The sequence below is a fragment of the Pelodiscus sinensis genome, chromosome 4, assembly GCF_052426305.1.
Source record: "Pelodiscus sinensis isolate ZL-2025 chromosome 4, ASM5242630v1, whole genome shotgun sequence".
Lineage (NCBI taxonomy): Eukaryota > Metazoa > Chordata > Testudines > Trionychidae > Pelodiscus > Pelodiscus sinensis.
The window spans coordinates 51,514,296-51,528,166 of record NC_143055.1 but is presented as its reverse complement, the minus strand read 5'-3'; the positions used below and the strand labels follow the sequence as shown (position 1 = coordinate 51,528,166).

At 43.6% G+C, this 13,871-nt stretch overlaps 1 protein-coding gene across 1 annotated transcript in view; it reads left to right on the top strand.

Annotated features, from left to right (window-relative positions):
* Nucleotides 1-8,937, top strand: part of LOC102451787 (phosducin-like protein 2) — an 80,019-nt gene extending 71,082 nt beyond the window's left edge. Inside the window, 2 exon segments of the mRNA XM_089777867.1 lie at nucleotides 2,139-2,347; nucleotides 8,676-8,937. Coding sequence (XP_089633993.1) covers nucleotides 2,139-2,347; nucleotides 8,676-8,851 — 385 coding nt within the window. The 3' untranslated portion in view covers nucleotides 8,852-8,937.
* The last annotated feature ends 4,934 nt before the right edge of the window (nucleotides 8,938-13,871 follow it).

The following is a 13,871-nucleotide window of genomic DNA, read 5'->3' as shown; positions in this document are numbered from 1 at the left end:
CTCCAGTTCCTAGGGATGCAAAAGAGTGCCGGCATGAAGTGTTCAGGAGATCTGAGACCTCATCAACATGTGGGGAGAGGAATCCATTCTCTCGGAGCTCCGAAACAGCAAAAGAAACTATATCTATGCAAAGATAGCAAAGTATCTGGTGGAGAAAGGATACTCCAGGGATTCCCAGCAGTTTTGAGTTAAAATAAAGGAGCTGAGGCAGTCCTACCACAAGACAAAGGAGGCAAATGGACAGTCTGATGCATCTCTGAAAACAAGCTGCTTCTGTGACCAGCTGCATGTGATCCTTGGGGGGGACCCAACCAGCTTCCCAAGCCAGACTGGAGTTTACCCAGTATTCTCTGGGCTGCAGTGTGGAGGACAGCATGGTGGTGGAGGGGGAGGATCTCTCCCTTTGAGCCACTAGCCACCGTCTTCCCACAACATCTAGCTGGCCTTCATAGTGGCAGTTACTTCTGTGAGAAGGGTAAGTGAAATAGCAGCCCTGATGGTTCAACTTCCGTATACAATTTTTACCAAGGATAAAATCATCCTCAGACCTCATCCCAAGTTCCTTTCTAAAGTTATATCGGACTTTTATCTCAATGAACCCATCTACCTTCCCACCTATTTTCCAAAACCTCACAACTCCCTGAGGGGGAAGGTGCTAGTGATGAGGAAGATGATGGCCAACACCTTGGGTTGTTCTAGAAGAAATGGTGTGAGTATACGGTATGGAAATATAGATGTACATTCCCTATTGATCACATGAAATTGGAGTGTTTATGACTCTGCTAAACATATTAATAAACTATATTTGCAAATATACAAGAGTTCCTGTAGTATAAGTGTCACATCTGAGCACATCAGGGTTCCCATCCATAGAATAATCAAACACTGGGCTTGATCCTGGGACAAAGGACCTGTCAACCGTAAAGGTGGTGATTGGAAATTAATAAGCAATCTTAGATCAGGCAACTGTACAAAAGGTGAATGTGAAGTGATTAAAGAGGTAGCAAACAGAACAAAACACATTACTAAGGATACGTCTACACAGCAACATTATTTTGAAATAACTTTTCTGCATCTACACAGCAGGCAGTAATTTTGAAATAATGTGAAAATACTGTTCAGCTGGAGGACTTCTTACTTTGTCTCTTGTAACCCTCCTTGTACAAGGAGTAAGGGAAGTTGGAGGAAGAGTGCTCTATTTTGAAATAAGTGCTGTGTAGACACTCCCAATTTTGAAATAAGCTATTTTGAAATAAGTTACGCAATTGATGTAGCTCAGTTTAGCTCAGTTTGGGTAGATTATTTCGAATTAAGCCCTGCTATGTAGACGCACTCTTAAGAAAATAAAGCAAAGCACATCATGCTAAGCTAGATTAACTAAAGAAACTGGTTACAAATAATAATTCCTCACACTAGATATTGATATAGATAGATTCCTTCACAATACAGGTATCTTTCTAGCTTGGGTCCAGCCATTGCACTCCCCTGCCCCTTCAGTCCTTTTGTTTCCAGATGTTTTCATGTATCTCTTTCAGTAGGGTGGCGGAAGAAAAGCAAACTGAACACCTTGATTGTTTTCCTTCCCCACCTTATATAGCACTTCCATAAAATGGGAAATCATTGTTTGATTCTACCACTTCCCAGTGGAACAGTTCAGCAGTCTAAGATGGAGGTTAGTATCTGATGACCAGATCACCTGACCGTGTAACATCTCGTGTCCACGAGTCAGTGATGGTCTGCAGGAAGGTCTTGCCTTTTGTCAATACATTGTCCTCACTGTTGGGCCATCTTTTCCACTGTTGAACCTGAAGAATTAATGGTGGATGTCACCCAAAGTACCATAGTTGAAATACAGATACATGGTTAATATTTCTAATTTCAGATACAAAAATAATGCATGCATTTAAATAGGATAATCTTATTCAGTAAACCATAACCTTTCCAGTGATATCTTTTTTGAGCTCTTACATAAAACATTTCTTAGTTATGTCATATTCATATCATATGCATATTTTCATAAAAATGTGGAGTGTAATATCAGTCATTTCTTAAAAGGTTATTTGAATAGGTTCTAGTATTTTATTGAATGCTACCTACTATTGTCAGAACTTTCATCAAACCTATCCATTCTTTTCTAGCATCCCAATGTGTTCATTAGTTAATCAGCATCTCAGCCTGCTAGCCAGAAAGTTTCCAGAAATAAAGTTTGTCAAAGCCATTGTGAATAGCTGTATTCAAAACTACCATGACAGATGTTTACCCACAATTTTTGTGTACAGAAATGGTCAGATAAAAGGCAAGTTCATTGGAGTTACTGAATGTGGAGGGACAAATCTTAAAATAGAAGGTAATATATCAAATATGTTCAACATAATTTTATAGTAATCTTAATGTAGTTAATAATTACTAGTTTATAAGATCACTTCTTGGGGTAAAAGTCTTTTATAGTGTTTTTGTGCACTAAATAGGAAACATTAGGAATTAGCTGTTAATAAAGCTTATGTATTTCTACTGTAGCACAAATATCTTATTGATAGCTTGCAATGCTATACATAAAGTGGGTACGGATGGTACATGTGTAACATCTGATCTTTGCTATGGGGAGGATTTGATCTAAAAAAGGATATATCTTCTTTGTTAGGTGTGAGTCCCCAGCCCATTTCCATGAGACCAGGTTATACAGGAGCCTTTCCCCTATACTATCCCATTTCACACAGGGCTTTGTGACCCTACTAGGAGAAAACCTCATTGCCTGTATGACGGTCTGAGGAGTAAGATGTCACTTGACAAACATTTTTGTCTTTTTGTAAACTATCCAAGTTCATTAATATATACTCTGTGGCTATTGCAACACTATTCTGTCTCTACATTGTAGGTACTTATATGGCCCCCATTACCATAATAGCTGAGCAAATCACATTCTTTTAATGTATTCTCATAATACTGCTCCCCAGTGCTATGAAAATTTGTGTTTTTGCCACAGAGTAACTAACATGCATTTGCTATTCCTTTGTAAAAACATACTGGAGACAGGACACTGTACTTTCACCAAGAGTAGGGGAGAGAAGTGTTGTACTCCCCCCCTCAACAATGCAAAGGAGTCATAGAATAATTCATTAAAAAAATTCTTTGATTTTGGCATTACAAAATAGTAAACTAAGGCTACGTTTAGACTGCATTGCTTTTCTGGGATACCTCTGGAAAAGTAATGTTGCGTCCAAGGAACATGTCCACTTTTCTGAAAAGTTTTTTGAAAAAGTGGATGCGCTCTTTCGCCATCCCTTTAAACCTCATTCTACAAGGAATAAGAGATGTGTCAAAAGAGCACTTTTTTCTGAAATTTGGTGCTGTGTAGACACGCCACTGAAATATACCCAAAAAAATATGTAGCGTACAACAGCATATAAAATTAAAAGGAAAAAAGATGTATGCAACAAATGAAGTAATAAAGTATGTGTTTCAATGTTTGCATGATGAGGAATTACTTACATAAGCAAGAACCTGTAACAAATTTTCAATTAGTGTGTGTGTGGAGGGGCTGTTGCTAGAAGTCCAAAATGGTATTGAATATTATAGAAATGTACTTGCATATGGATACTTTGGGAGATGGAACAGGGGCGCCATTTCAGATTTGAATATGGGGCAGGGGACTTGTGCATGCTGTGAGGGGTTGAAGGAGGCGGGGAGAGAGAGAGAGAGAGAGAGAGCATGGGAGGCAGATTGAGGACAGTGATTTCAGCAGTGTTACTGAGCATGCTCAGTATATGCCAAGCACCAAATATGGGGGGGGGAGGGGAGGGAACAACCAATTCTTCCTTCTTTGACGGATGTCCTTGTGGGAGTTCCACATTAGGTCAGTATGCCGCTACTGAGCCATTGATCAGATTTTAGAGAAGTGAGCCTGGGGTGCACATGCATTCATCGGCATCTGCATGTTTCTAGGTGACAGGCATCACACATGTGTGAACCCACCCCATCCTCAGTTCCTTCTTTCCCGCCTTCAGCCAGAGACAGAAATTATCAGTGCTCCCTATCTCATTCACGTTTTAGATAATAATCCCTTTTAAAACCAATTTTTTTCTCCCTAGTTGATTCCTCAGTAGCCTACTTCAGTTTAAAAAAAAAACCAACAAAACAAACCCTGGAATACAGTAGTTTTTCTCCCAGTTTATCTCCTCACCTGTGGTTAGATAGCTGTTTGGCACCATGCCTGGCTTACTGGGTTTCAAGTGCTGCTCTACATCCAAAAATCCTATCTCCTTCACGGACAGGCACACACAATGTGTCCACTACCTTGTAGAGGCACAAGTTGCTCAAAAATGCCTGTATTGTGCAAAAATGAAGTCGCAGGCTTGACAAGACAGAGACCCGCATCTCAAGTTAATTCTCCTTGAGAAATCTCTCAGACATGGGTCAACAGCCCGAGGAACAGAAATAAGGCGGAGGCAAAAAGCCTGCCAAAAAGCGAGCCTCATCCTTGCCTCAGGAGAGCTGGCACCAAAGTGACAGTCTCCCAAATAGCCAGTGCCGAGACAGGCGGTGGCACCACGCCTAAGCACTTATGATGCTCCCAGCGTCTCAGGAGCCACTAGCGCAACTAGCAAAGTGGTGCGCTCAATATCCCACTCTGAGGCATCAGACCTTAAGTTGCCTGCCTCATCAGCTGGAACAAATGATATGACTTTGCTGATGCAGCATGAGAGCACAGTACCAGCCATATTACCTGGCACCAACATTTACACTACAGAGGTACCTAGCATGGCTCTAGTCCGCTCGGCATTGGATTATGCCTCAAATGCACCAGTGCTTCCTACTATGGCACCGTCAATGCCAGCTCAGCAATATAAGCAACTGTGACGTAGAGAGGATTGTATTGCTGTGTTGCTTTATACTGTGTGTGGTTCCTATGGGTTTTGGGCACAGCAACATTGTTTGAAGGAAGGGGGATGACTCACTACAAAAGTGTATTTGGTCTCTCACTCCTGAGGGCCAAACATAGGAGATAACTCCTGCCCAGGAGCAGGGCCGGCCCGAGCCCTTTTGGCGCCCTGAGCCCGGGTGCACAGCACCTCCCCGGAGCACACGGTGCATGCGTTGGCCCGCCCTCCCCCCGGGGAGCGCGCCCCCCCCCCCGGGACGCATGGCACATGTGCGGGCCGGCCACAGCCACTGGCGCGCAGTCCGGGGCCCGCCCCCGGGGCGCATGACACATGTGCTGGCCGGCGCTGCTAGCGCGCGCTGGGCCGTGTAGGGCCCCTCGGCCATGGGGGGAAGGGCTCTGCTGGGCTGGAGCCGCAGGGCTGGCGCCACGGGAGCTGGGCGCACAGCTCCTGATGGCAGCTGTAAGGGACGCCTTGTGCCCCTTACAGCTGCCATCAGGTGCCCCCCATCGGTTGGCAGTTGCCCGGCTCGCCCATGCCTCCGTCCGGCCCTGCCCAGGAGGGAGACAAAGGGTAGGTGGGGCTGACACCAGGCTGGGGATTAGGTCCTGGGGAATGAGTCAGTCTCAGCTGGGTTAGGATGAGAGAAGGGGCTTAGAGCAGGAAAAGTGGGGAGAAGGGCCCGGGATCCCTTTTCCCAAGAGGAACAATGCTAGCTGCTCTTTGTTCCAGTGTTAACATCAATCCTATGCTACGCTGTGTCCCTGTCCACGAATAAACTTTCTCTTCTATCTGCTGCCTGAGAGTTGCATCTGGCTGCAGATGGGGGTGCAGGGCCTGGTGACTCCCCCACACTCCGTGACAGCAACATGCAGACTAGTAAGTCTCTTCCACATTCAATTCACCATTTCTCAGATCTGAACATTCTCCTGCTATGTTAACATCACAAATGACATCTCAGGAAAGTTTTTCATACAAATTTAAAGACGACCTTTATGTGGGGTTCTCTCCAGAAAACTCTCTCCCCCCCATCAGTTTATTTACGCTTCCAGATCATGCTTTAATTATGGGAACTTTTCTTCATGGTATGGCAATCCCTGGGTATCTCCACTTATGCCATACCCACAGTGGCAATATTTGAACTGGCAACCTCACAAAAAACCACCACCATAGCAAGAAACGACATTTAGTGCTATATTTCCCGTCACCACATTCCCCACCTATGAAGCAACACAGCAATAGGAACCACCCATCCAAGTTACAGACCTACACTTGGAGTCAAACGAACCTGCTCCAGCACATCATGTGCCTCCAACTACCTCAGATGACTTTGGACATATTTAGATCTTTTTAAATGTGCGGCTACTGAATTAAATATCCTCCTCCAGAAGGTCACCGAAAATCAGCATGAATTAATGGACAAATTCCACTCAGTAACACTGTCTAAAATTGCACTACCAATTAATCCAGAAATAATGGATGCAAAGATGGTGTGGCAAATCCTGGCATCAACCACTCCTACTTCCAAAAGAGCAGACAAGAAATACTACATTTTGCCCAAGGACTCTGAGTTTCTTTTCACCCACCCAACACCTAACTCTCTCATAGAGGAAGCTGTACAACAAAACTAAACAGCAACAATTCTGGTCCATCCCAGCGGACCATGATAGCAAGAGACTTGATTCATTCTGACAAAGTTTACATATCCTCCACTTCACAATTTTGTATTTCCAATTATGCTTCTTTATTATGTAAATATGACTACAGAAACCACCAAACTCCATGAATTTATTGCGGACAGTCCTCAGGAAAAAAAGACATCAGTTCAAAGCACTGACATCTGAGGGTCACATGATTGCCAGAACAGCTTTGCAGACTGTGTTAGATGCTGCTGATACTATCCTTAGGCCAGATTTTAAAAGATATTTAGGTAACTAGTGGGATTTTCAAAAGCATCTAGGTGCTTTCAACCTGGTCTTTAGTGAATAGTTATATACACAAGTGGTGACATGAAAAAGCACTAAAGTGCTGCCCAGAGAATCGAAATAAATTCACAAAGGGCATCTTATTGTCAGATCAAAGAAAATGTTGACACCCAATCCAGAAAGTCAGTCACCCTTTAAATCAAATAACTGTAAGGAATAAATTGCTGCTTTGGAAAAACAAAAATGTTGACCCAAAAATTATCATTACAAAATCACAATAAAAACCAGAAGAGTTTATATTAGAAACATATTCTTGATGATGATTCACTATTAAAATCTAAGTTAAATAGCATTCAGTCCTCCATCTGCACCATTTACAAATGTAAACAATAAAGGCTAAAAACTAATAAGAGCATCCTTTGAAGAAGTAAATTAAGACTCTAGTGAGACTTTCCTTGTCATCAGAAAAACGGTGGACCCAAGTCCGTCAGTTGCTACAAGGCTTTAGGCATCCTAATCCCAGGAGGATGGATTGTTTTTAACACTAAAACAAATGAGGCTTGCCAACTGCTGGTCCAGAGGATCTGTACGATATTTGACCAAACCCGGTCCCCTTGCAGCTCAGTGCAGAACTTCAGCTGAAGTGGAGCTGCCCTGTCTGGCTAACTGGAGCCTTCAGCCTGGCTGAGTAGTGCCCTGCCTGACGGGGCCAAGGCCCTCTGCCTTGCCTCTCCCCCTTCCCCTGCAACCAGCTCACCCCCAGCCCTGGTCCGGGTTGCCGCTGGGACTTTCCCTTAAATCAATTGTTGCCTGGCTGGGACTCACCTGGGAGTGCCCAATTCCAGTCCAGCCTATAGCAGAGCCCAACGGGCAGTAGAAATCCAAACCCAGTGTGAGGGGAGGAGGCTGTGCAGTCACTCAGGTGTCTGGGGCCGGTTCCTGCTCCCTCCTGGCAATGGGGTCCAGCCCACCCATGCCCATCCCGGGGCACCTGGCACCGCGCTGCTACCAAGCCCATTGCCCCTGGTTAGGGCTGCCAGTGCTCCACGCGGCTCTAGCTGTGGGCCACCCACCATTTGGCATCTGGCTGGGGCTTCCAGAGCAATTGCCAGCCACTTGCCATATGGCTCCAGCTCTGGACTGCAGCTACAGCCCTAGAGAAGGGTTGAAGCTACTGCTCCCAAGCCCCAGTTCCCCAGCATCCAGACCTCCTTGTTGAGCCCCAACCATATTCATCAGAAACCCCCAGCAGAGTCCCATCGCTCCTGCATCTGGGGCCTCAGCAGAAGGGGCAAAGCTGTCGGTGGGCCTAGGTGGGGAGATTGCCTCCCCTAGCCCTATCTTCACCAACTACCCATGTCACTTTAGAAGATTTGACAGGGTCAGGCCAGAGGGGTACAAGAGAGTTACAGAAAAGAGATATATTAGTCTTAGATTAAATAAGTTTCTTTTCCCAAGGTAAACTGTCAGAGGCTAGTCCAAAACCAGTGGGAACTCACCAGAATAAATCAGGGCAATTAAGCACATGGAGCTAATTAAGTGGGTTTAAAGAGTCAAGCCAAAACTAATTGGAACACCTGGGGCCAATTAAAGAACCAGTTGAAACTGGTTAAACAGAGCTTGTGGGGAGCTGAGAGGACAAAGGGAGCTCTGCAGAGGATTGAGGAGGAGCAAGCACAAGCAGTACTAGAAGGAAGAGCCTGTGATAAGGAAGGAGTGGAGAAGTTGCTGAGTGGTTTTGTAGCTGTCTCACAACTTGTATTGGAGACATTTACAAGCAGCTGCTTGTACAGGTCCCTAAGCACACTGTATGAAAAATGCATATTGTTAATTTTTTTCTATTCTGTTTTAAATCATTTTGTTGTTACAGAGCTTGAATGGAAATTAGCACAAGTTGGAGCAATAAAAACAGACTTAGAAGAAAGTCCCAAACAAAACATAACGGATATGATGATGTCTTCAGTTAGAAGTGCTTCTATTTGTGACACCCACGCTTCTAGAAGGGACAATGGTGAAACCAAAAGTTACTTGCATGGGCATTTTTAACACTAGTACTCTGTGCTGATGTGTACATGTGTTTGGTCAACATATGTATGTTTATTACTGGTTTCATAAATCTGAAGCAATGCAAAGATTTGTTCTATATTTATACTTAGTTTAAACTTGTAGAAAATAATTAATATATTGTAAAAAGGCCAAAATCTTCCCTTGGATACACACATGGCTCATACTGAAGTGGAGGGGCCTTGATTCTCCACTTCATCTAAGGTTCCACTCAACTGGAATGAAGAGGTGGGGTCAGAGGGAGCTATTGTTGCTTTCTGATTCAAGAGTGATGGGCATCAGTGCCAGTTGCGATACACAGGGGTAATACCAACTAATGTCATTGGTGTAGCTGAATTCCACTCTGCCAAATTTCTTCCTCATTTTTTCCCATAAAGAAACTGGCCCTAAGTGTATTATTATATGCACACCCATCCAGGAGCAGGATTTAGCCCTTAATCTGTTGAATAATGCCCATATTTTTTAGTACCTGAGAACTGCTTAGTTATCTTCTCCAAGGTCACATATAGTCCTCCAACTGTTTCCAATACTGACATTTAGTCCAAGTTTTCTTGAAGAGAAATGGATGCTTATTTCATAATAGTATGGTACAGTTGTGGATGAACAAAGCCTAAAAGTTATGGATATAAATGTGGGGAAACACATCCTAATTAGGTACTATTTATTGAGGCTATTTATTCAAATAATAATGTACTTTTCTCATGCAGTTCTCCTACCCACAACTGACAAGGTCTCACTGCACTAATGACAACTTCCCTGTATAGTCTACTCAGGGGCATATCTACACTTAAAACATTGTATTGATTCAGCTTTACTAATGCAGCCAGCTGTGCTGCTATAGCTCATTAATGAAGATGCTCTTAGCCAATGCGAAAGCACTCTCCAATTGTCTTAACCCACCTTTCAGAGAGGTGAATTAATTAAGTTGGTATAATTATGTTCTGTAGGGGTGTGGACTGACACAAGTTTGTAATGTTGACCAAACCTAAGATGGTTCATGGACTATTTATGCAAAAATGTGCAGCATTCAGTTTCCAGTCAGCACCTGTATGATTGTAGAGATAAATGAGAGAGCGAAAACTTAACAGGATGGACAGCTTCCTACTGGCTGCTTCCTGAAGCTAATTTGATTCAAGAATACATTAATAAATTTGCACATATTAATCTAAATAATTTCATAGTGGGTTTGCTCATACATTCCACGCATCACAGCTCGTAGCACTTTCTATGCAAGCAGCTAAGAACGGCCCATTGGTATCTGAGGTATTAGTGCCTTATCTCTCTCACTCCAGGGTGTTTTGGACATTTTTCTATTAGTATTCAAGATGAGTCCCAAAGACTCACTATTGCTTTCCTTTAAGACACTTATTTTAATGATCAGATGGTGACTGACTTAGTTAAACTGTCTTTCATCAGCTCTTTCTTCAGTTATTTCCAGAAAAAACATATTTTTAGTTTCCTTTGGAATTAGGGATGTAAAATTTAGAGCCTGAAGTCACTGACTATCCTTTCCCCCACCACAATATCACCAGCCTTTCCCTATGTTGATCAAGGCCTACTCCACTAAAGCTCTAGCTTTGTCGCAAGGCTTCTTTGCTCATATCCTGCTCTATCACCTTCATAATAATTTGGGAATCACAATATAATGGACACATCCAATAACTTGAAGAACTGCTGTTCATTGGGATGTGTTCATTGAGATGTGTTGCTCCACCTTCTTCCTCCAAAGCATCAGTCTATCTTTGGAATTTTGGTGTGAAGAAACTGAAGGAGTTTCAGGATGACTCTGCCCTTTATATTCTCCATCCAGAGCATGAAGAGCCAGGGTGGGTGGGCCACCACTATGGCTATACATGTCCAGCTAATGGCTATATGAAACACATCTTGAAGAATAAGTTATGAAAGGGTAAGTCATTTTTTTTAGTGTGTGAGCTTTGTACCATTTTTGCTAATTATGATTTTCCTGGTTTTTTTTTTCTTCTTAACTCAGAAATATAAGTCAGCTGGCAAAGTTCTTGGATGATGCAAAGATGTAGACTGGGAGTTTTATTCACTTTTAATTGAGGCAATGAATGAATCTTTAAATCAGGGCTACACAACACGTTTGTTTGTGGCCCACGGTGCGATTTGGGTTTACGCGGGGCTCAACATGTGGCCTGCAGGGTGGGATCCTTTGAACACGGCCTACACTGGGAACACACTCCACAACGACGAGTCAGTATAATGGTCTTCTGTTGATATGCGTTTTAGTAGTTACATTCCTGGACTGTCATTGCTCATTAAAAATGCTATCATATGGGTGAAAATTGGGTAATATTGCATTTTATTAATATCTGCAGAACTCACTTAAATGGGGCCTGTGTGTTGTGTAGTCTTGCCTTAATCTTTGTATTCATGCCCATCAGTGTGAAGGAAGCTATTTGCATATATATTTGAATAGCCCTGCTTTAAATTGTCACTTTCTTTCTCAGTGAAGCCCAATTTCAGCTAGGGAATTATGCAGAGCTTCTCTGTATAAACCTTCTAGAGTCTTCAGTCTTCTAGAGTATTGCAGGAAATATTAGGTAAAAATACTTTTTGTATTTCTACAATGAAGAGTATAATATATTCATATAAATAAGACCTGAAATGTTTAATCATTTAAATAAATTAGTATTCTCTCTTTTGCAAGTCACCTTTAAGTAGTATAATTTTTTACCAGTTAACATAACTGTTTAGCAAATGAATACGTTTTTAAAAAATGTATTAAAACATTTTCCACTTGTTTAAATACTTACTAGGCACTTAATGTTTTACACTGCACTTTCAAGGCACAGTAGTAAACACAAGGCAAGAGCCATTGGGGGAAATGTAATAGCATGTTTGTGCAGCCATATTACTTTGTATTTTGATCTTGTCAGGTAGCAGAACCCAAGTTGGATCAAGATGGAGAGACCTTCAAAAACAGCAGGTACTGCAAGAAACCTACCTCCTTCACATGGAGGAGATGTTTAATGTTTGTAAAGCACTTTCTTTAGCTTAAAGCCAGAAGTGCAACATATTGTAGTTAGTAAAATCAAGCTTCTGGTGTTATAGCAGAATGCATGATTCCTATTGCTACTTTAGATTATTCAGCTTTTGTCTCCTGATAGTTTAATGTATATGTACTGCCTCCTCCGGGCCCGACTCCCCCCTCCCGTGGTGTGGGGAAAGCCCTGCATGCGCCTGCCCTGGGGCCGACTCCCCCCGCCCCTGCGGTGCAGGGAAATCCCCGCGTGCACCTGGGCTGGGGCCGACTCACCCCTCCTGAGGTGCAGGAAAGCCGCCGCGCTCCTCCGCCAGGGCTGACGCCCCCTCCCGCAGCGCACCCAGCACGCCACAGACCTGTGGGAGTGGAGCAGACAGCACACTTCTGGAACCCCCAGAAGTGGCGCGAAGCTGCAGGACTTCCATCCACCCTGTGGGAAGCCGGCACTACCTCCATTGTCGCTGGAGGTGGGAAGTGGGGCTTCTTGGGGGCCGGGAAAAAATGGGGGGGGAGCCCGAACGCCTCGCAATCGACTGGTCGAGGCCATCGCGATCGACCGGTTGGTGACCACGGGTCTAAAGACAGAGAGACAATCTATAGGAAAGAATAGAGGCAGCATAGAAAGGAACAGTTGAGTTGACTGGAAAAGAAAAAGGGAAGACATTATTCAGCACATACACAACTTCCTAAATTCCCCTACACTTTTGCCACAGAAAAACTGTCATGGCTTCTGGGTATAAAAAAAGACCTTATCTGGGAATATTGGGAAGAAATTCATTCCCTCGGTAAAAAAGGAAAACATGTTAAGTGTAAGTAATGTAATAAGATGCAGGGCCTAGTTGCAAGAATGAAACATCATATGGAAAATGTACTGGGAGAAAATTATGTTGATGATGTGGACGTACAATGTCTGAAGTGCAATGTGGATGAACTTTGCAATGCATCACTCTTCAAGACTCTATGCCTTTTAGTGCAAGCCTGATTTAACAAATAAATTCCCAATAAAATACAAATGGTATGTGTTTGTGTGTATGATTTAGTTCTAGTATTCCTTGTTTCTGTGGGTCAGCAATGAGGGCATATAGCTCACAAACTGGCCAAATAGGTGCTATGGTTATGTGGTGGGGCAACTACCCCATACTGTCCAGAAGGAATTAATGCAGGCTGGCGGGATCCTGCACAGAGCCCTGGACAATAACGATTTTTAAAGTAGACAATTAGGGTGTGGTTTGCTGGGGCTACCAAGCAGATAAAGTCAGTTAGGCTTTTACTGGGGAAGATACAAGGCCTTGTTTTTGGAGAAGCACCCTCAATAGAGCAGTACCGAGTGAGGGAGGCTCCTGCCTTAGACTTGCCAGGCAGTTGGCCTTGCCAGGAGGGTGCAAAAAGTCACAGGGGAAATGATCCTGGAAACAGAAGGCAGTGGAGGAGAGGTATAGGAGGGCAGGACAAGGCTGCTGCTGCTCCCTGGATTGGGACCCAGAGTAGGTGGTGGGCCTGGTTCTCCCCCTCCCCATTGCACAAAAAGTCTAGCCATTGTTGTTTTGTGGCCTGGAAAGACTGTGGCTTGCCCTGGAATGAGGGGTTAGGCTTGGAGGCCACAGTTGGCCACTGTGACAGCAGAGACACCAGACAGTCGATAAACTCCTGGACGGGGGATGAGACAACTGTAGTGGGCAATGCTGGAGGGCTGTGTCCTGAAAGATGCTGTGGTTGGGGGATGACATGAGTCCAGAACTGGAGTGTGGCCTGGGATCCATCAGTAGTAAGATCAACCCCATGATAGGCTATTATAAAAGAAGTTTTAATGGCCAACTGGAACAGAAAGCTAAGTATAAGGTTATTCAAGACAGTGTGATGACACCTGCCACCTCAGTTCCTTATTTGCTCCATGAGTCAAGATTAGGACCCTGAGAAATTAGGAAAGTGTCCAGGAATTTAAATAAGCAGAGTCCACCTTGAAGATCTCCAGTTCCAGGTAAGTAGTGTTCACTT